At 38.0% G+C, this 21,673-nt stretch overlaps 1 protein-coding gene across 3 annotated transcripts in view; it reads left to right on the top strand.

The window, feature by feature from the left end:
* Window positions 1–21,673, top strand: part of PPP2R5E (protein phosphatase 2 regulatory subunit B'epsilon) — a 108,469-nt gene that overhangs the window by 49,712 nt on the left and 37,084 nt on the right. For all 3 annotated transcript variants that reach the window (XM_067554918.1, XM_067554917.1, XM_067554916.1), the window contains exon 3: window positions 6,982–7,178. In XM_067554918.1, coding sequence (XP_067411019.1) covers window positions 6,982–7,178 — 197 coding nt within the window. The remainder of the gene's footprint in view (window positions 1–6,981; window positions 7,179–21,673) is intronic.

Here is a 21,673-nt window from a genome sequence, read left to right as displayed (position 1 = left end):
CACTCACAGCATTCAAATAAAATATTACAGCTATACTGCTTTCTAAGTAATCGTCTCATATCTGCAAAGCAAAGTTTAGTGGGAAATTGGACAACAGTTTCAGGAGGCTTCAGCAAATCATGGGAGAGAAGGGGTCACAGTCCCAACACTAACTTGGAATCCTAACCATTGCCTCATCTTATTTTCAAGATGAAGACCCTGCAGAGTGATAAGAGAGAGCACTGTGCTCAGGAGAACCAACTTTCTGATATGCAGTCCTGAAATTCAGTACTGATCATCTGAGAGGCCAAGTAGCGGTGGTGGAATATGTTCTAGGGCAGTGGTTTTCAATCTTTTTCATTTGAGGACCCCTAAAAAATTTCAAATGGAAGTATGGACCCGTTTGGAAATCTTAGACATAGTCTGCAAACCTCCAGGTTGAAAACCACTGTTCTAGAGCAAGGTGTCTCAACCAGAATACGCAGAGGTCTTGCCTTATTTTACAACAGGCTGTGTAAAAAGCACTAGCAAAATCAGTAGAAATTAAAATTTCATACAGACAATGACTTGTTTATACTGCTCTATATACTATCCACTGAAATGTAAGTATCAGTATTTATATTCCTATTGATTTATTTTATAACGATATGGTAAAAATGAGAAAGTAAACAAATTTTTCAGTAATAGTGTGCTGTGACACTTCTGTATTTTTATGTCTGATTTTTGTAAGCAAGTTATTCTTAAGGGAGGTGAAAGTTGGGGGTATGCAAGACAAATCAGACTCCTGAAAGGGGTTCGGTAGTCTGGAAAGGTTGTATGTACGTGAGTATGTGGGTGCCAGTTAAACCCTATATTTTTTGCTTACAGTACTTAAAACACTGTCCTGCTTGTATAATGGTTAAATAGAGAGAGCAAGGGTTGGGGACAGCTTTGAAAAAGCAGCCTATTATAGATGAGGGATTACTCACTCCATCAAGCATTCATAATATTGACAGATAGTTATGAAAATTAAATGAAAGTAATCAGGCAGATTACTTTTCAGGAGTGTGTATGAGTGTAATAGAGCGAGAAAATATACATACTTTGTCTCACGTTTTGAGTAAAATTTTATTTTGAAAAGTGTCTTTATGAACATGTACTTTTTTACATAACGGGTCTGCTTTCTGTGTTTATTTGGTACAAAACTAAATGAGGATATGCTAGATTCTGTTCTTTCTTGCATGTCAACAATAGAATTGTTTTGGAAGTTCCAGTTACAGGGCCAGTTGGCTACGTCAGAGCAAACCCATTTGCAAAAATGATCATGTAAAGGTGTATAAATGATGGTGTAATTTGACAGTGACACAAGAAAGGAAGAACCCACCTGGACTTTTAGATCCCTGAAGTTTGCAGGGCTGTTAGCAAAATACCTTTTCACATAAAAATTGAGCATATTTAATCTGGACATCACTAAGATGCAAAATGTACGTGCAATGTCATTGTTAGAGTCACTTTTCAGAATAGCACTGCACTTGATTATTCAGCTTTAAATAATTTTAACACTTCTGTGTAGTGCTTTATGATTTCTATAGCCATATAGTTGTCTAAATTTATTTCAATATATTAATTTTTAATGTCTGGAATGTATAATCCTATGACTAAATACTTGCATAACAACAGCGCCAATGTGAAAAGCATGACTGACAAGAATCAGCATTATAAAATAGTTTGATTAATTTATCCCAATGAGAATATGCATTTAGTGAGAAATACCTTAATCCCCAAAATATAAAATTCCTGCAGGACGTAGGATTTTAAGTAGATGCAGGAATAAATGGTTTGCACTGAATCTGGAATATCTATATGGAATAAATCTTGTTTTTTACTCTCAACAATATGATGCTGAAATGATTTCACCTTCTGGGGAAAATATGTGAGTGCAGAGTTCTCTTGTGTTTGGCATGCATAAATAAATTCTGACAGCTAATGCAGGTAAAAACATCTGTTAATTGCTAGTTCTGTTTTCTTCCTGGCTATAGATCTTGTTTTGCATTCAATTTGTGTATGTATTTTTTTCAAATTTAACAATGTATCACATATAATTTCTAAGGTACAAGAAGGTGATATTTATTGTTCATGCAGTACTTCAAAGCTAATTGATCCAAGTAATGAAAGTAGTGAAAGTAATAGCTGCCTTTAAAACATTTTGAGCATCAGTGTAGTACTGATAGCATTGATTTGGAGCAAGAATAGTATAGGTGGACATTTTTCAGTTTTTACTGAACATGTTCCAAACATGCCATTTGTAATCTGCAATTCTTTTGTTTGTTCTATTCCCAGGCCTGTATTGAGTAGAGATCGCCAATCTGTCCCAAATTGTGTGGTGGTTTTGTAATTTGTAAAATGATGACTAGCATCACCGTAACTCACTTTCATTTGTGACCTTAAGAAAGATTTGAAGCCAATTCTCTGAAAGAGAACAGCTAGTGCACAAACTCATTCTTGGACCTAATCCTCAAGAATTAATTTTAATTTGTTAATAAAATATATGTTTTGTGTCAAGGGTATCATATTATGTAAATACAAAGGTGTTGTACTACAGTATATTTTATAAAGAGTTCATGTGTCTACAATAATAGTATAATGTCCTATCCTGATGACCTATTTTTGAAGAAAGTTAAATTTACAAGAATATAGTGTAGGCTAACAGAAGTGACAAATGGAAAGGAGTATGCAGATTGGTATTAGGATTATTTAGTTAGAGAAAAGCAATTAGAAGGTAACATCACTGAAATATTTAAAACATTTTGGAGTTACTATTCCAGGAGTGCAAATGAGAACTACACATAAGGTTGCCTAATGTTTTCTATTATAATACTCTGTTTTGATTTGATTATAACGGTATGTAATACTAATTTTTGTTACAGGCTACTGATTATTTATATACTTTTGTGAATTTAATTTATTTGGAAATCTGATATGAAAATATTCTCTGTATTTAAAATAGCTAAACGGGAAACTGTCAAGCTTTTCAGCCCTCAAAGGTAGTTTTCTTTAAAGGTTTGAAAGTGAGGATTCCCACAACCACCCAAAGGATTTTTTTTTTTTTTTTTTTTTTTTTTTTTAAACTAAAAAGAAAACTGGTGTCCTTTAAATATACTAGTAATGTCATGCATTCCCACTTTATTTGTATGGGTTTTCAAATGTTATAGTTGGTTGTTTTATACTAGTCTGTTACAGCAAACATCTCACCTTTGCAAGTACCCTGATCTTTATAAATATGCAAATAAATAAAAACCTGTAATATTCAGTATAACTAAAGTTTGAGATGTAAAAGCTTGACAGTGATTATTTATAAAAAATAAAAACATTGTAAAATTCACTGAAAACAATTGGACTTTCACCTATTGGGTACAAATTAAATTATGTTAATTCATCTCATTCTGCATCTTATCAATTAATTATGCAAGTTAATTTTTTTTCTTGCTGGAAATTGCAACTTGACTATAGAGGAAGTGATTTCTGTTCTTAGTTGTCATGATTTATTCTTTGACTTTCTCAACTTTACCTGCTCTTTTTTCAGATCTTTTTGATTTCCTTGGTATACTGCAGGTATTGTTAACACCAGTTAGATCCTATTGAGTCTAATATATGCCTTTCGTCTTACTATGAGATGATCATTGCTGTGTATCTTGAGAAATCTGTTACCACTTTGGTGTGCAATATTGATTTTTCTAAGGTATGTGGCTATGCCTGCCCATGTGCCCCAAGTAAACATCTAGTTTCATAACTAAAAATCGGTATGTAGTTTTACCTTATTTTTAGTGCAAACAATTAATATGTGATCACCCTTTCAGTGCGGTAGACTGACAGTAATAGTAAACTGGATTTTCAGGTCCATTGGTAGAGAGAGGCTATAAGATTATGAGCAGAGAGAAACCGACAGTTCAAGTTATTTTGTGTTACCAGTTCCCACTACTGCAGTTCAGTTTTCCATCATGAGAGGTCAGTTCTTTAAAAGATTGCTGTCTGTGAAGAGACGTCCAAAGATACTGCTGTATAATCTTTTAATCTTTGTAAGGGATGGACTGGAGAGGAGATGATGAAAGACTTGCAGCGCAAAATAGCGTGGGGCTACAGAACAATTGATTTGTTGATTTCTGCTGACCCATTTCCTCTTGTGCTGAGCACATCCTGCTTCCTAAAGTCCTTTGTTACCTTTATCCTTAGAGAGTTTAGCATTCCTTTCCCAACAGAACTGCCAAGATCAATTTCAAAACTGTGTTGCATTCAGTTTTTCCCCAGGAACTGATTGTTGTTCTAATTCATTGCTTAAATGATGATTTGCTTCTTAAAGAAGGACAACTAGATCAAGAAAAGTTTTCATAATTTGTGTACTGGCTACAACAGGTGTATAATAACTTAGTTTTAGTGTGTTTGCTGGTACAGTGTGTCTTGCATGGAATAATCTAGAATTCTTTGTAGTTTCTGCTTTGGAAAAAATAATTTATTTTCTCCCCAAGATTTTAATTGAGAGAACTTTTAATGTCTTTATTGATATCCCTTGTTACCAGATTTCAGCATTTGCTGATGCAGCTGTGTAACTTGGTCAAGATGGATGGAATAGCTTTAAAATGGTATTCAGCTCATTACTTTCTGATAGTTTTCAGAAGGTGGTGATGGGTGGCTGCTTCATCTCAAAGGTTCTTATTTGTGGATATCTGCAGGACTCCAATCTGTCACATCTTCTGTTCAACATTTGTACAGCGCCTCTGCGAGTGTATTGTATGGAATTAGAACACAATATAAATTGTAGTATCATTAGTACATTGCTGATGCCTATCTGGCATCTTCTCCTTTGACTCAGACAAGGCTGTTACAGAGCTCTGTAAATGTCTGGCAAAAATTGAGATCTGGAATAAAGCCAACTATCTACAACTCATCTTGGCCACAACGGGGGTTATTCTATGTAGCAAGTACCAACGGTGCTGGAACAGTTTTTATAGTGAGGGTCCTGAGAGCCACTGAACCAAACTATAAACCTTGTATAAGATGGAAACCATTTCAAGCCATAGGGTGGGGCAGCATCCCCAGCACCCATAGTTCCAGCGCCTAGGGCAAGTATAGTAGGTTGAGGATCTGATGGAATCTATAGTTGTCTCAGAAGCGCTGCTCATACAGAAAGAAATTGCAGAGGTTATTGAGTTTTGCCATGTCAGATTTATATATTTTAGTGCAGAATGTGAGCCATATGGCTATGATTAGATATTCATTGTTTCTACAGCAATCCAATATCTTCACTGACTTTTTTTTTTAAGATTATGCCAATGCACAATAATGAATGTGTAGTGGATCAGGAATCATCTTTTACTCAATACTTTAAAATAAAATAAAATTGGGGAGTCCTTTAGTCTATTAATATGAATACGACTCTAATTTTTTGAGGAAGAGTCCAGATTAATCTGTTTTGTTATGCAAGGATTTACTTTTGTATAATTCACAAGGTGTTTTAAATTTGAAATTAGACATAGCTATATATAATTTTAATTTAAATCTTGGATTAATGTGCTTTACTCCAAAATAAACTACTCTTTTATCAAATTCCTGTGTTTTCCAAGTATTCTTTAACCTGATAAATGCAATGCCCTGAAGATTAAAAAACCAAACCATACCATACCAGTAGGCCAAATACTGTCTTTCTTTACATTTGTGCATCACATGTTTAAGAAATGTGAAATATGTGAAAGATTGTATGACTTGTATTTTGAGAAGAAAGTGTGATATAGTTGATCTTTTGCAGATTATTAAAAACAGTATATGTTACAAATTTATGGAGTGTTGTACTGTTTCTAGGTGAAAGCTGAATAGAATAAGCTTGCATGTTTTATTTGTAGCATTTCTTTTAAGATCATTTTATTCTAGTTCATAGTGCTGTGTAAACCTCTTGAGCTAAACTGCAATTTCTTGAAAAAAAGTTGTAGTGGGAGGTGAGGAGGTACCCTCCTAGTTGGTTGGCATCTTTTCTGTTTAATTAAGATCAAGGTCCCTCTCTATAATTTATCTATTATCATTAGCCTCTATGTACATGAAAACTGGATAAACTAAATTTTCTACATATTATTTTGAAATAATGTTTAATAGGGTATCTAACCTGCCACTGTGAATAAAATAGAAACTGTCAAGTGTTTGAGCAGATTTATGGTAGTGCCATTGAGTCCATTATTACTTCATGTAGTTTTGCTAAGCAACTGATTCAGTAAGACTGGCCAAACAGAAAAAAGCAGCAAGTATATATACTTTTACTTTATCAGCCAAGAATACTTTTCTACTTTGGGGGAAGAAAGAATGTTCACATATAAACTATATGTAAAGGATAGTATGTTCTGCTGCTTTGGCAGGATTCTATAATAGAAAAGCTTCATTGTCTACTGCAAAATTACAATTGATTTTATTACAGAAAGTGTCAACATGGGAATAAAAATGAATGGGACTGTGAAGATTTGTTTGGAAAGCCACAGTCTTAATAGATTTATTCAGATGGTGTTGCTGTATGGTACAGTACTTTTTTTGAAATATAAAGATTAATTCAGATAATTCTAAAACTTGATTATTTCTGTCTGCTCTTTCTTCCTTCTTTAGAGTATAAGATAACTGCGGCTCTAATCCTGTGAGGTGCTGAGCATCCTCAGATTCCAGTGAAATCAGTGGTACTTGATTTTTGTAGCACCTTGTAGGATTAGGTCTTATATGTAGGTATATTTATACCCTCTTCAAAGTCTCGGACTTCTGGTAAATCTTACTTTTAAAAGCAAATGATTAAATATAGTAGTACACTTGGTATCCAAGATCTCAACTACTAAAATACTCATGAAATTTCTACAAAAGGTTTAATGGTTAGATTGAGCACTGTTTTATGAAAACTGTATGGAACACTGCTTTCTTTTGAAATTGCTCTTCAAAAAGAATTCCTGTTTCATATAAAAAGATGCCGGACTCACAAAGATTTCCTTTCTTGTTTCATAGACGTTCCATCTTCAGAGCAGCCTGAACTGTTCCTAAAGAAACTTCAGCAGTGCTGTGTAATTTTTGACTTCATGGACACACTATCAGACCTTAAAATGAAAGAATACAAGCGCTCCACTCTTAATGAACTGGTGGACTACATTACAATAAGCAGAGGCTGTTTGACAGAGCAGACTTACCCCGAAGTAGTTAGAATGGTGAGTTTCTTCTTTACTGTGGACACTTTAGATCCCCATACAATGCCAGTTACATATTGGGGGCCAAAATGAGCCCTGGAATAAGCGGACTAAATGTAGCCTTGGGTTTGTATTTTCTAGTAGACGTCACCAGAGGATACTACTTCTAAGACCAATACAACTCGAATTTTCACTTACAGTTAAGTGAAGTCAAATTAGTGTCATCAAAATATGTAGGAAAGTATAACCAGAGCAATTCAAATTTTAGCATTCAGAATGTAAAGTAGACATAAACTCAGTGTGCTTTTTTCCTTGTGAAACAGGATGGAATAATTTTAGAATATTTGTCTGTATTTTTTGTAGGATAAAAGCCAGCTTTAAAGCTAATAAAATCTCATCACTAAGGAACTTTAGGTCGCTTTTGCCATGTAACTGAGCATTGTGATAGTTAAAAGTGATGCATTGATGAAAAAAAAATGGTGAAACTATCACATAGGATCAACATTAAAATTGCAGTGCTTTGTTTTGTAGATTCATAGCAACTGCAATTAAGAGGTAACCAGGAGTTCTCAGTGGTAGTGGTAATACCATGCATCATATTATTAATAAATTATCAGCTAACACCAATTCCCTCAACCTCAGTATTGAACTCCCCCAGATAGCATGAAGTGAAGAATATTCATTGCAAGCTTTAAGGTAGATATTCTAAAATCTTACTAAATTACTATTTGAAGCAAAAGACAGATATTCAGAAATAGGCTTTGTGATGTTGGTCTGTACTGGTATTTTGTGAGCATCAAATCTGATAATAGCTACACACTTTCAGAGAACTATGAATAGATTTTACATGACAGTGTGTATGCACTTTTTTTTTCTTTTACACACAAATTATTCACAAATATATACTTACTCTAGTGGTTGTCTGGAATTGCATAGAAGTGTATGTTTTATACCATTAGTGTATGTATTTGTGTTTGTATGCTATGTGTGTCTGTATGTATAGCCCTGTGAATCTGCAGATATCCGCTTTATATCCATTGACCATGTTCACGGATGGCGGATGTATGCGGATCCAAATTTTATATATAGAGCCCTGCAAATATGCAGATATTCACTTTATATCTGTGGACCATGTTTGCGGATCACGGATCGGATGTAGATACACATTTTATATCAGTGCAGGGCTCTGTATACATGTATATTTTATATATATGAAACATACAAAAAAATTGCATTAAAAGAACGTTAAGGTTTCATATGGAAACTTAGTCCTGCATTTCCAAATGTTCGAGTGCTTGTCTGTGCAACCTTCACATTATGTTAATGCACCTTTTGAATGTAATTATAAATACGTATTGCATGGGCAACATTAATTCGGCCCCCTTCTGTATGTGCATAATGTTACAGTCCAGAATTACATGATCACATACCATTTTTTCCACAGGACCTCTGCCTTATTCAGTACGCAGGAAGGATGGTGTTTACTCAGTGAACCGCTTATTCAGTATCATGATTTATCCTCATTGTTCCATGTATGGTTCCATGCCTTATTTACTGTACACCATTCAAACTCTGCTCTGAACGTAGAATTATTAATTTTCTCCAGAGGCTTTCTGTGGTGCTCATCCCTTAGTATCAGCGTGCTTCACAAAGGGATTAATTAATTAATCTCCACAAAACTGCTGTGAGGCAAGGCGGTGGAATTCCCATTTTACAGATGATGAACGGAGACACAGAGAGATTAAGGTCAAAAGTATCCAGTAATTTTGGATGCCCAATTTAAGATGCCCATGGCTTGATTTTTTTTTCAGAGAATTTAGCATTTATAGCACTTTTATATGTTCAGAGCAGAGCTCTCATTGACTTCTATTGCAGCTGTAAGTGCTCAGCACTTCTGCAAATCAGGCAACAGGTGTCTCAAGTTGGGCATCCAAAAAGTCAATAACCACTTGTGAAAAGTTTGGTTGAGTGACTGCCCAGCTTCACACAGGATTTCTGTGGCAGAGGCAGGAATAGAATCTAGTTCTCCAGGGCAGCGTTCAAATACCTTATCCATGAAATGATTTTTTCTCTTCTTGCAGTTCTCTGCATTATTTACTGCACACCTTCCAATTTCTGCAACAAATAAAGAAGGGATCCTGTTGATCATAGCTTCCTTCTCTGTGCAACCCAGAGTCATTCCCTGATGGTTCATCCTGTGCACTGAATAGAAAAAAATAATTGTCATCATCTAATTAAAGACTGCATCATAATGCATACACACAAAGGGGCCAAATTAAAGTTTTAAGGCTATCATTCTATCATTTCCTAACTTTTGAGTGCTTGACTTTAACATTCTTTTAAATGTAGTATTTTGTGTGTGATATTTTTAAAGAAAAAAACCTGAAAAAAACAGAAATGTCATCATGTGGAACCATTTTGATTTCCACATGGTTCACCAGCAGCATTCAGAACTTTATATCCACAGTACAGGCTTCTGCCTCTTGACATCAGGGAATAACTGATAGCGGTGCTAGGTTTTCATCTTCTGACGTCCTTTGGCATACCCTTGTCTGAATCCCGGTCTTCTTCCTTACCATCAGCTCCATGTCCCAGGCCTAACTGCTCACTCCTCTGAATTCTAATCAAGTTAGTTCCTCCTCCTGCTCACTGCTTGGAAGTCAATAGGAGAACATTGAATCTACAGGAGAAACAGTCTCCATTCCTGTGCTTGGTGTTACAACAGTCCCTGGCTGCTAGGAGGAGCAACTGCTGTGAATGTCCTGATTAGCCCCGCATGCTCAGTGCAGACAATCTTTGAGGTACCTGTCTGCCAAACTCTAACTTATCTTTACTGAGCATGTGCAAACTGGCTCATTTTCACTGGCTCATAACTTGGCCAAATTTGTGTAGTTTTCACAGACAGCAAAAAGTCACTCTCTTGACAACAGGACAACCTCTCTGCCAAATTTCAAGTCCCTTCTCCAAAGCATGAAGGTGTTATAGCTTCTCAATGAAATGATTGTAAAAAATGTTTTAATATGGGCAAATCAATGTTTTTTCCTATGCTCCTGAGAAATGGCAAAATTGTTTTTGCTGAAATTTTCTAAGAAATCTTAGCCTAAGGAAGACACCTGGCTTGGAAAATTTCAGCCCAAATGGTAAAGTTTGGCAAAGGTATAAGCAAAAGAAAACAAGATCTTACAATGGAAAGTGTCATGCAGCCTTAACTAAAGGAATTGCTACCTACGCCATCTATAATGTACACACGTGCACAGACACACTTTGCAGTTGTATTCTGTATAAGTGCTATCTATGCATGATGTTGTGGCATAGAATATAAAGGTTTTAAAAATGTGCTGGGATTATGTTGCTCATGCGTGGCGAATCCATGAATTAATTATGCAGGTCATCCCAAATGAGTGTTGTTAAATGTTTTTACTATGCCACACCTGCGTGTATTCTGTGTATGCTACATATTTTACAGGAAAACTATCTTAGACATGTACATGTACTTTTTTTTCATCACTTTGCCTGCAAGAACTAAACTCCCTTAGTACCATAAATCCAACTGTACAGGCCTTAGAGAAGAGAGAAACCCTTAATGTACCTAAAATAGATTAGTACACAATATTGAACCTTTGGAAACTTGCAGCACGTCACTTTCAGTTGTTGAAGAGAAATTGATGTTATGAAGTCAGGTATAGTACAACTTGCTTATTTACAGTATGTACATGTACTTATTTACAATATTACATGCGTCCTGTTATTCTTAAACTGAGATAAACATAACCGTATGAAGGCAACTTTATATGCCCATTCAATAACCCTGAACAACCACAAGGAACAGCTGCTTTTGTGCATGTTCCTCCAGGTCTCCAGCTGTTCTCCAAATTGTTATTGATCTTCCCTTTCTGGCTGACCTGTCATGATCCATTCAGGAGCCAAGAGAACAACAAGCAGATTCACCCTTAGCAAATTCAACACACTGCCCTGTGTTGACTGCGCAGCACATTCATCACAATAATATTTTGATGGTAAGGTATGATATCTTAAAACCTACCAAAACTAAAAAAATAAATGCCGTTTGGAAAACTTGATGGAGTATTCTCTTTACAGAGATGTCTAGCACTCATTTCTAGCACTTTTGGGTTGTGAGATATCCATCCAGGAATGAATATTGGCCATCTGGGCCTATGGGTCAGTGTAGTCTTGGGGGAAAATTCCGTATCTGGGGGTGGGAGGAATGGAAACAATTTTAAGACTGATTTTAAAAAAGAGAGGGGTAGGGAGGGGATAAGAAGGCACCTGTTTGAGCTGAAGGTTTCAGAGGCTAGTAGTCCTGCAGAGAAGGATTAGTGGCCAAAATGCTGGTCATTTGCTTCTAGTTGTGATTATTTGGAGAAATCTGATTTTAAAATTATGACATATATGGAAAAGCTTTTAGGTCATTTTTAGAGTTTTCTAAAATGCATTAGTTGTAATTTTTCTCTGACTATAAAACCTAAAAAATTAATTGATTGGTACTAGGGCAGCCTGACTTTATAGATAAAGGGATATGAAACATTATCAATAAAATTCTTTTAAAACTCTTGAAAATTTCTAATTTTTTTTGGTAGAATGCATGTTGTGGTTTCGTATAAAGGTTTTATAGGCACTCATGTGGGATGCCCAGCATAACTCACTCATGGATCTGCTGCTCGCAACTCATGTAGTCATCTCAAATTCATGGTATTAAAAACTTAATGTTGTGGACTGGTATTATATATGATCTCTTGCTCGTGTGTTGTGTACAAACACAAGCCCACACATGTAATTCCTTATAGACTATGGAGCTATTTATTATACCCTTTTATTATGTTTGTTTGTTTTTTTTGATCAACCTGTTTTGCTTGTTTTAGATTTTGAAGCTGTGCTATTCTTTTGGAATTGTATTGGGTATTGGGGGGGAAAAGTCTAATTAGTGGTCACCTGACAAATGAGGCTATTACTGGCCTTATGAGGATCATCAATATCACTTGTTTTAGACGAATAACTGGCATTTGTCCTAATGAAGGAGTATGTTGCACAAAGCCCACTTCCCTTGCAGTTTTTGGTGTTATTTAGTGATCATTTTACTTCCTTTAGAGTTCAGCTGGTCTGACAAAAAAGGCCCTCACCATTTAAAACATGCTATCCTCAGAAGAAAATGTCAGTGATACAGTTTTATGGGTAAAATAATATGGCACTTAATCTAAAATAATTTGCCACTGTTTGAGCAAAATTTGCACCCTTAGAATAAAGTAATGGTGATTTTGCTGGCAGATTAAACACTGTTAGTTGAATAAAAAAAGTTTGTATTATCTGTATAGTGTCCTACATTGTTCTTGTAGTAAGGCTTTTTATGTTTTCTGGAGGTTAACATGTAGATTGAGAAACTGACTGCTACTATTTAAAAAGCCAAATTGATGGGAAAATGACTTTCAGTTAAATTTAAAACCATTAATCAATTTCAGTGGTAGGTGCCCATCCCTTCACAAATTATAAAACCCCCACAAAATATTTGTTATAGCGTTAATTCTGAAACCCAAGATACCTAACAAGCAACCTCTTATTGAATAGATAATGAAACTCCATTGTGATATGTGATTTCTAGAGCAAAATGTTCCTTTACTTACCTGACTCCTGAAGGCAAATGTTGTCTGTAGTGCGCTAGTTGTCTTCCTGAACTTTTCTGTCATTACAAATTAAGTGCAATGAAAAAATTAATCTGCATAGGCAAAATTAAACTCTAGTCAGGTCTATTTTGGCAGTCCTGGCCAAAAGGCTGCTTAACAGGGATGGGCAAAAATCTAATGTAAATAACTAAGACAAATATCATAGAAATAATCACTTACCAAACAATACATCCAGTGAGCCAGATGCTGATCTCTGTTCCCGTAGTATAAATGTGGAATGATTCCATTGACTTCACTCTGGGTTTATACTGGCTGGAAGGAGATCAGAATCTCGCTCAGCGAATGTTGCAGAAGGGAGAGCTAGTACATAACAAAGCAATTCCTAGTTAACCTCCTTACCCTTGACATGTTAAAGCAGTTGTTGAGGAATCCTTTTTAGGTGTGAGTGCCGGCAGTCAGATTTATGGTAATTGGGAATTTCTTCATTTTCATTAGCTTTGCTTATCGTTAGTAGCAGGCCCTGGCCTCAAAATCCAGATCCAATTACAAATTTTCTCAAGTTTAAAGGCCAGTTGAATCAGCAGGTGTGGTGCAAGTCTGTACCTCTTTAGTATTAACATTTTTTTTAAATAGCTTGTTTTGTGTATTTTTCTGGTAGTATTTTTTGGTGAAAAATCATATTAGATCATTACACAATATCAAGTTTAAATAAAACAATACAATTTTCCAATAATGGATAGTGACAAATTTTGGCTACAATATACATTTTAACATCATTTTAGAAGGTTTGTGTCAATCGGTTAAGAAATAGTGTGCCAAAATCATTGCCTGAAAGATTTCAGTGCTTAAATTACAAGAGTACACAGAGTGTTTTGTAACCACCCAGAACTCCTGTATTCTTGAACTCCATTTTTTAAAATGCTTTTTCTCCTGACTTTGACTTTATATACCAAGTTTTCTTTCAGAAATAAAATTTTACTGCAGAGCCAGGGTCCTCTGAACCTAAATGTGGATTTGTAATGGAAGTCCCCACACAGCTTTAACTAACTACAGTGTTACCCACGGCATTTATGAGATATTGAAATTTATAGAAGATGGAGATGTAGATATGAAGTTTGAATTTGAAGAAGTAATTTTAAATTTCTGCTTGAAGAGTGTCAGGTGATATTGGCAGCAGAAGCAAGAAAAGAAAAGAAAACAATGTTTATATGGAATCTAACCCTTTTACTCATTTTATTTGTTTTAAATATTGACAGCAAACTAATGAATTGGATGCCTGTCACTCAATACCTAGTTTGTCTGAAAATGATTCTGCTCATTAAAGAAGCATCCTCAACTTAAAATCAAGTTGTTTTCAAACAGTGACTTACAAGTTGTTTAAGCTACTACACCTGCCCCTGAGTTTTCCTACCAATTTTTGTGGTTTTAGAATAACATTTGCTTGTTTTTTAGAATGTTATTTTTCTTTCTGACCCCTGTTTATATTGTTCATCCTGGGAAACTGACTGACTACCAATTATACAGAGGAAATAATGAAACTGGCTATGCACACTTGTTAAATGAGCGAAATTAACAAAACTGGAAACACAGATTAGAGAAAAACTTTGTTCTTCTTCGAGTGATGGTCCCTGTTGGATTCCACTGTGAGCAATGCATGTGCACCCTGCACCTGGAGCTAGAATTTGAAAGTAGTGTCCATTGGTTCACGCATGTGCCCTGGTTTACCTCATGTCTCTGATGGAGGGGATAAAGAGAGGTACAGTCTGATCACCTCTCCAGTTCCTTCTGACTGCTCCCTGGTCTGGGTCAGAAACTTTAGTGTCTGTAGCTTTGACTTCGTCCTACAAACAATAATCAACTTAATTGCAAATAGTTAACAGTTTTAATAGTTTTAGCAGTTTAACAGTTCTAATAGTTTTAGTCTTAGGTTAATTTCTAGGGGGGAACACCACTATCTCCACCCCCGTATTCCATGTGGGTACCAGAGTATGCCCAGGACCACAGGCTTCAAATTCTGTGCTTCCTGCCCGTGAATCTTCTCAGTCAGCGATGACCACCAATGTTGCCTGTACTGCCTTGGGGAGGCTCACATTGTGCTGAGGTGCAGTATCTGATGATCGTTCCCCAGCTGTACCTGAAAAGGGCAGGAACTTCGTCTTCGCAAATACCTCATGGAGAAAGCCATGAAGCCCCACTTGGACCCAGGATGGGGAATCGCCCCCCCCTGTACATCAGCCTGATTCAGCAAGGAGTGTGCCTCCTGCTGCGAAGTGCGACTCTGATGCAGAAGAATCCATCCCCACAGACTTCATTACAGAGCTTTGTCAGGAAGCTAGGAAGCACTCTTATCAGCATAAGACTAAGTGTTCCTCAAAGTCCACTTCAAAGAAGTTGGACTTGACTGTAAGCAAGCCTACCAGCTGAGCCTATGAGGACTTAGGACCTCCTAAGTTCCAGAGGCACAGCAAGAAAGCCCACAAGCGTTGGGCTTCATCAGTTCCAGACTGTGTCCTGTTGATACTGTCATCCTCGGCTCCTCACAAACCCTGGGCATCGATGAGGACCAATCACCGCCAACTCTGGATATTACCTTCTTGCTGGCTCCGACGACTCGGACACGCAAAGTCCCCACTCACACCAGGGAGGTCTGAATCTGTTGCTGCCCCACAAGACATAGTTACTCTCCCAGATTCAGAATCCTCTCCTCTATTGGGACCCTCTGTTGCCAGGGAGATAACATCTTATCTGAGAGAATCCACTGCAGGATGGAGCCTCGCAACCCCCCATATGCAGAATTCAGCTCCCCTCCAATGGCACCTACGGTACCACCACTGGAGCTGGAATCAGCCTTCTCCTCAGGAGATTTGGAGCCATCAGGTGAACCACTCTTCTCTTACCATGCTTATCCTCCACCATCCAAAAGACCCACACAGGCTGAAAACCAACCTCCGCCTCTTCTAACTTAGAGCTGCTGGTACCCCATGCCATAAGGGCCCCTGCGAGCACCTATGGACCCCTCCTTCTGACCATATTGGGGGCATTGGGACCAGTACCCCACTGCAGAGTTGATCTGATCTGCTAGGGAGTCACCTTTGGCTTCCCCTCTAAGGGGACACTCAGATCTACCTTCAGATCTGACAGAAGAGGAAGAATATTATGCTTCTATTCCTGCAGAACCAGCAAGATTGTCATCATCATCCTTGGATGAAACGGTGACTTCTGCATTCTCTACACCCTTATGACTTCAGGTGATTCTAGGACTTTCTCTGCAGAGTTGCTGGAGAGCTTCAGATTCTCTTGAGATCCAGGACCTCCAACACAAACTGTTAGACATCCTGCACACCTCCAGACCTAACAAAATAGCTCCCTCTGTTAATGAAGCTATACTGGAGCCATCTAGGACAGTTAGACACATCCCTGTCACCTGTGCTTCTACGCCCAAAGGGGTGGAGAACCGTTGTTCTGTGTCAGCCAATGGTGAAGAATTTTTGTTTTCTTGCCCAGCTCCCAATTCACTAGTGGTCCATGTTGATTCTGAAAGGACCAGATGGTGAGAACATCACAGGTCTACTCCCATGGGCAAAGAGGGTAAATGCTTGGATCTACTGGGAAGAAAGGTCTTCTCATCATCCAGCCTCCAGTACTGGATAGCCAATTACCAGGCATTACTGGCTAAATATGATATCTTGAACTATGCCAAGTTTGTGGAGTTTACTCACAGCCTTCTGCAACAGGGCAAAGCTCGTTTCCAAGGTCTGATAGATGAAAGCAAACTGATAGCCAGGACCACCCTCCAGTTGACAGTTGATGCCGCTGTACCTCCTCTAGAGCTGTGGCAATTGCCGTTGTCATGTGCAGGCAATCATGGCTCCATGCATCAGGGTTCCCTAGGGAGGTCCTGAATACCATTGAGGACCTCTCCTGCAATTAATCCAACACTTCAAACAAAGGATGGATGAGTCCCTGCATACTCTGAAGGGGACTCCAGGGCTACCCTCCAATCATGGGATATACACACCTGCCCCTCAAATCAAGGTATACAGCTCAGCATTTCTTCTATCAGAGGCCCTATGAACCACCATGTAAGAGACAGAGGGTTCAAAAATCCTGCTTCTCTACATCCTCCACAACTGGCCTGGCATCTCATTCTCAGCCTCTGGTTTGATGGAGCTTGAGAGCTGCAAAACCACTAAGCCCAAAACCTTCCAACCCCAGCACACCATTCGGGGGTCATCTAACATCTTTCAACAGCTGGAGTGCGATAACGACAGACAAGTTGGGTGCTAAATATCACCCACTCTGTCTATATGATAGAGTTTTAATTCTTACCTCCCCTGAAACCCTTCTACCCATCCCCCTTCAGGGACGACTCTCACAAGAGTATTTTCACACGAGGTGAACTCTCTCTACCTCTGTGAGGAGCAATAGAACACTTTCCTCCACATTAATAAGAGAAAAGGTTTTACTCTACCTGCATCTGAATACCCAAAAAGAAGGGTGGTTGAAGCCCAGTCCTTGACCTCTGCCACCTCAACTGGTTCATTCACAAACTCAGATTTCACAGGGTCAGATTGACAGCAGTAATTCCATCTTTAGAAAAGGGCATGTGGTTCATGGCTCTTGATATGAAGGACGCGTACTTTCACGTAGATATTCAAACCGCCCACAGTTTTTTTCCCAAGTTTATGGTAGGCTCTGACCATTTTCACTAAAATACTCCCTTTTGGAATAGCAGCTGCCCCTAGATTCTATACCATGATATTCTCAGTTGTAGGGCCCATGTCAGATGTCATGACATCATTGTCTTCCTGCACCTCGATGACTGGTTCATTGTTGCAGTGTCCTGCCAGGAGGCCTTTGCATCAACTTTCATGATTCTACACCTCCTCTCTTCACTGGGAGTCAGCGTAAACATTTAAAAGTCTGTTCTCACCCCTATGCAATCTCTGGACTTCATTGGGGCAACTCTAAATTCTATCGCTGCAAGAGCATACCTGTGCGTAGACAGGTTCCAGGCTATGAACAATATAATAGCTCATGTCACAAGCAGCCCTCAAGTACTGATCAAAACATGTCTGTTCCTATTCATTCACATGACCTTGTGCACTTATGTCACCCCGTTCACAAGACTCCACCTTCATTGCCTTCAAGCTTGCCTGCAATCAATATACTCCCCAAGCTGTCATGTTGACAGTTGGCAGCAATCCACCTTTTCAGGGCTACTGTGTCTTCACATATCCACTGACTAATAGATTCTGGAAAGGCTTACTAAGAACCTTCCCACTACTCAGAAGCTTGTGCCCCAGTAGGACGTGAACTTCATTCTCTCAATACTTACAAGCCACCCCCCCCCCCCTTTGAGTATTTAGCTATATGCTCCATGTCCCTCTTTTCCATGAAAGTCACCTTTCCTGTAGTCATCACATCAGCAAGAAGGATTGGTGAACTTGGAGCAATGATGGCAGACCCTCCATACACTGTATTCCATAAGAATAAGGCTTCTTTACATCTACACTCCACATTAACCAATTAACCACATTAACCAATCCATTAATTTACCTGTGTTCTTCTTGAAACATAATGCTTCCACAGAAGAACAAAGACTCCACTCCCTCCATGTTCAACGGGCCTTGGCTTTCTACCTGTAGAGAACAAGACGAATCAGGAAATCCCGCAGGCTGTTTGTTGCAATAGCAGAAAGAGTCAGAGGGCACACAATCTCCACCCAGAGAATCTCCAAATGGATCTCTGGTTGCATTCTACTCTATCAGCTCTCAACCCTTCCTTCCCCACTGAAGGAACTAAAAGCTCATTCCAACAGAGCACAAGCAACGCTTATAGCATCAGGATGTGTGTGTCCGTCGTCCTGTCGTCGTCCATCGTTGTCCTCCACCCCCCCCCAACCCCTCCCGCGTGCGGCTCGGACATTTGTAAAGTGGCCACGTGGAGTTCCATTCACGTTTTCCCGGCATTATGCCCAGGTGCAGGACTCTTCTGTTGATGCCTTCTTTGGGACAGTGGTACTCCGCTCAGCCCTTCTGACTACATCCTCACATTCTTCTCCTTGTTAGGTGGTGCTGGTTAATCATCCATAGTGGAATAATATAGGGACCATCACTCAAAGAAGAAGAAGAGGCAGTTACTTACCTGTAACTGGAGTTTCTTTGAGTTTTGTGGTCCCTATCTGAATTCCACTACCCACCCTCCTTCCCCTCTGGTTTGGATTTTATCTGATTCACAGTAGAGAAGGAACTGGAGGGGTGACCGGTCCACCCCTGCCGTTTATCCCCTTGGTCAGAGACAGGAGGTGAACCAGGGTGCATGCGTGGACCAACAGATGCTACTTTCAAATTCTCCAGCTCCAGGCACGTGGTGCACATGCGTAACCCACAGTGGAATACAGATAGGGACTACACATCTCGAAGAACCTCTAGTTACAGGTAAGTAGCCAGCTTTGACAGTTACTATAACTTTAATTATTACTTTATTTTTTAGCTACGACTGTATGATTTTGAAGTCCATGGTATCTCTTTAAAAGTTTAAATACATTTGTTGTGTGTAAGTGTAATGAGAATCTTCCTTTTTTTAGTATTTTTATTTCATTTTATCAAATGTATTTGGCTGAATTGAAGTATTTTTTTTTCTTTAGCTATTTGCAGTTTGAAATCTAAGAGAACATATGTCTTGCAATATCACCTAATTTCTCAAGTTCAAGCAACTCCAAACTTAGTCACTTTACCATGTGCCAGTTGCACAGCAGATAGCAAGGAGTTCCATCACTAAGTCATAATAGTGGGAAAAATACAATAGTAAAGTTTGAAATGTGTGGACTGAAGCAAAGGTTCACAATCTGTTAAATACGGTGGTTCTTTCCCCTCAAGTTGTTGGCTCATCCAGTAAGAATGGTTTCAGATATTTGTAATATATATGCACAAGTTACGGTGTACATGCTATATTTATATATTTTGAGAGTCTGTTTCCCATTTAAAATAGGGGATGCTAATGAGAGAACATATGAATTCCCCAATCACTAATAGGAGAATTTAGACTCTTATATATTTCTATTGCAGTGACAGTATATTTAAAGATCTGTTTGGTTTTCTTATTCCAAACCTGCATTTCACTTCTGAATAAAACTTGGCATGCACCAAATTCAGAAAAAAGTATATAGTATTTGAAATAAATTGAAATTGAATTCAATCTGACATTTTTAGTTATAGCCAAATACAGGCAATAAGTAATGGGGAAGCTTCAGAGACTTTTAATGCCATGTTCTAGTTTGGGTGGGGGAGGTAAGACTTTTTTGAAAAGGCTTTTTTTTCGGGTAGACATTCAGCCCCAACTTCAGACAGGTTCAGTTTGGTATTTAAAAAGTAATTTCAGGTATAAATATCTTGGATTATTGCCTACTAATATATATTCATAGTTATATTGCAGTGGTTGATGTTCACCATTGATTGATTTTGGAGTAGAGCTGGTCAATATTTTATCAAATTCTAAATTAGAAAAAAATCAGGAAAAATGCTGATTTAAATTTTATCCCTGGTTGGTGTGTGGGGTGTTTGTTTTTTTCCCCCCCTCCCTTCCCAATTAGAGTTGGTTGGAGTTTTAAAAAAAGAAAAAAAAATGGCTGTGCTGAGGGATATTGGAAAAAGTTTTGAAACAAATTTTCCCTTTTTTTTCCATGCAGCTCTACTTCGAAGCCATTCCACTGTATTGTCAAAGATCTGTATCTCAACAGCTCCAGACTAATAAGCAGGCTCTGAATTGATGCTACATGTAAATGAACCGTTACACTGTCTTGTGATTCATACAGTAGTATTCTTCATTCTTTCAGTGGCCTGCATTTCAGTCCTTTGTGTGATACTTTGAAGAAGTACAGTATGTTCCAAGGATTGGCGCACTTCAGTGGCCCCCCTGCATTGATTTTTTTAAAAGGAGGTGCCTAATGTAACCATTCACATTATTTTTTTAGACTTATGGTTACCTTTGGACATCAGTTTAATGACAATTGGAACTCTTTGCCACCAAGACAACTTGTCTGTCTGTTCTCTTGACCAAGACATCTACATTTTGCCTCTGTTTATAACACCAACTTCTTCATTCCTAATGTGGACAAGAAAAATTAAAGGGAACTACACATCTGTTTCAGTTGTGGTTGTACCTTTACTTTAACTTACTCTTACCTACTCTTTCTTGCATGCACAAGTGGATTTGGATGCATTATTGCATGTGGCACTCAGCCTTTACTTCACAGTATGTGCTTATTCAAAAATAATTTTTCTTTTGTAATAAGTTTACAGTATTCAGGTGCCAGCGTTGGTCTTTAATTAGTTGTGGCTAAAACATTTTCTCCCACTTCTTGTTCCAGCCATTAGCACAGATAAATGCATCAATATTTGTTTTCCCTTTTAAAAAGTCCAGGCCCTGTATACATGGGACTTAGACTTACTTCATTTCCTACAGATCAGGTCCTATCTGTATCTAGCTTTTGATTCTGAAATCTAGTGCTTTCTCTTTTAACTTACCTTTATTTTTAACAAGTTAACACTTGCTATTTACTGGTAATGGGTAGAAATGTGCACTCAGTCTTGCCCAGTCTCTTTTCCAGTTGTTAGTTAATTTTACAGTTGCAAGATAGGTTACTTGTATTCTCTTTCAAAAATGTGACGTCAGCCCCCAAATAGTTGTTTTATGCCCTCAAATTCTGCCCATTGTTTGTCCTCATCACATCACATACTAAAGAATTTAAGGCAGTGAGCACCCATTTTTTCCTGTAACCCTGTATATGGTTTCCATATATTCTACATAGATTGTAATTTTTCAGTGCAAGTGTTGCATATAATATTTAGATCTGTGCAGATGCTTTGTGCACAGTGG

The sequence above is a fragment of the Emydura macquarii genome, unplaced genomic scaffold (assembly GCF_026122565.2).
Source record: "Emydura macquarii macquarii isolate MOO-44397 ecotype Brisbane River unplaced genomic scaffold, CSIRO-AGI_Emac_v2 contig_1551, whole genome shotgun sequence".
NCBI lineage: Eukaryota > Metazoa > Chordata > Testudines > Chelidae > Emydura > Emydura macquarii.
This window is presented reverse-complemented; position numbering and strand designations above follow the sequence as displayed.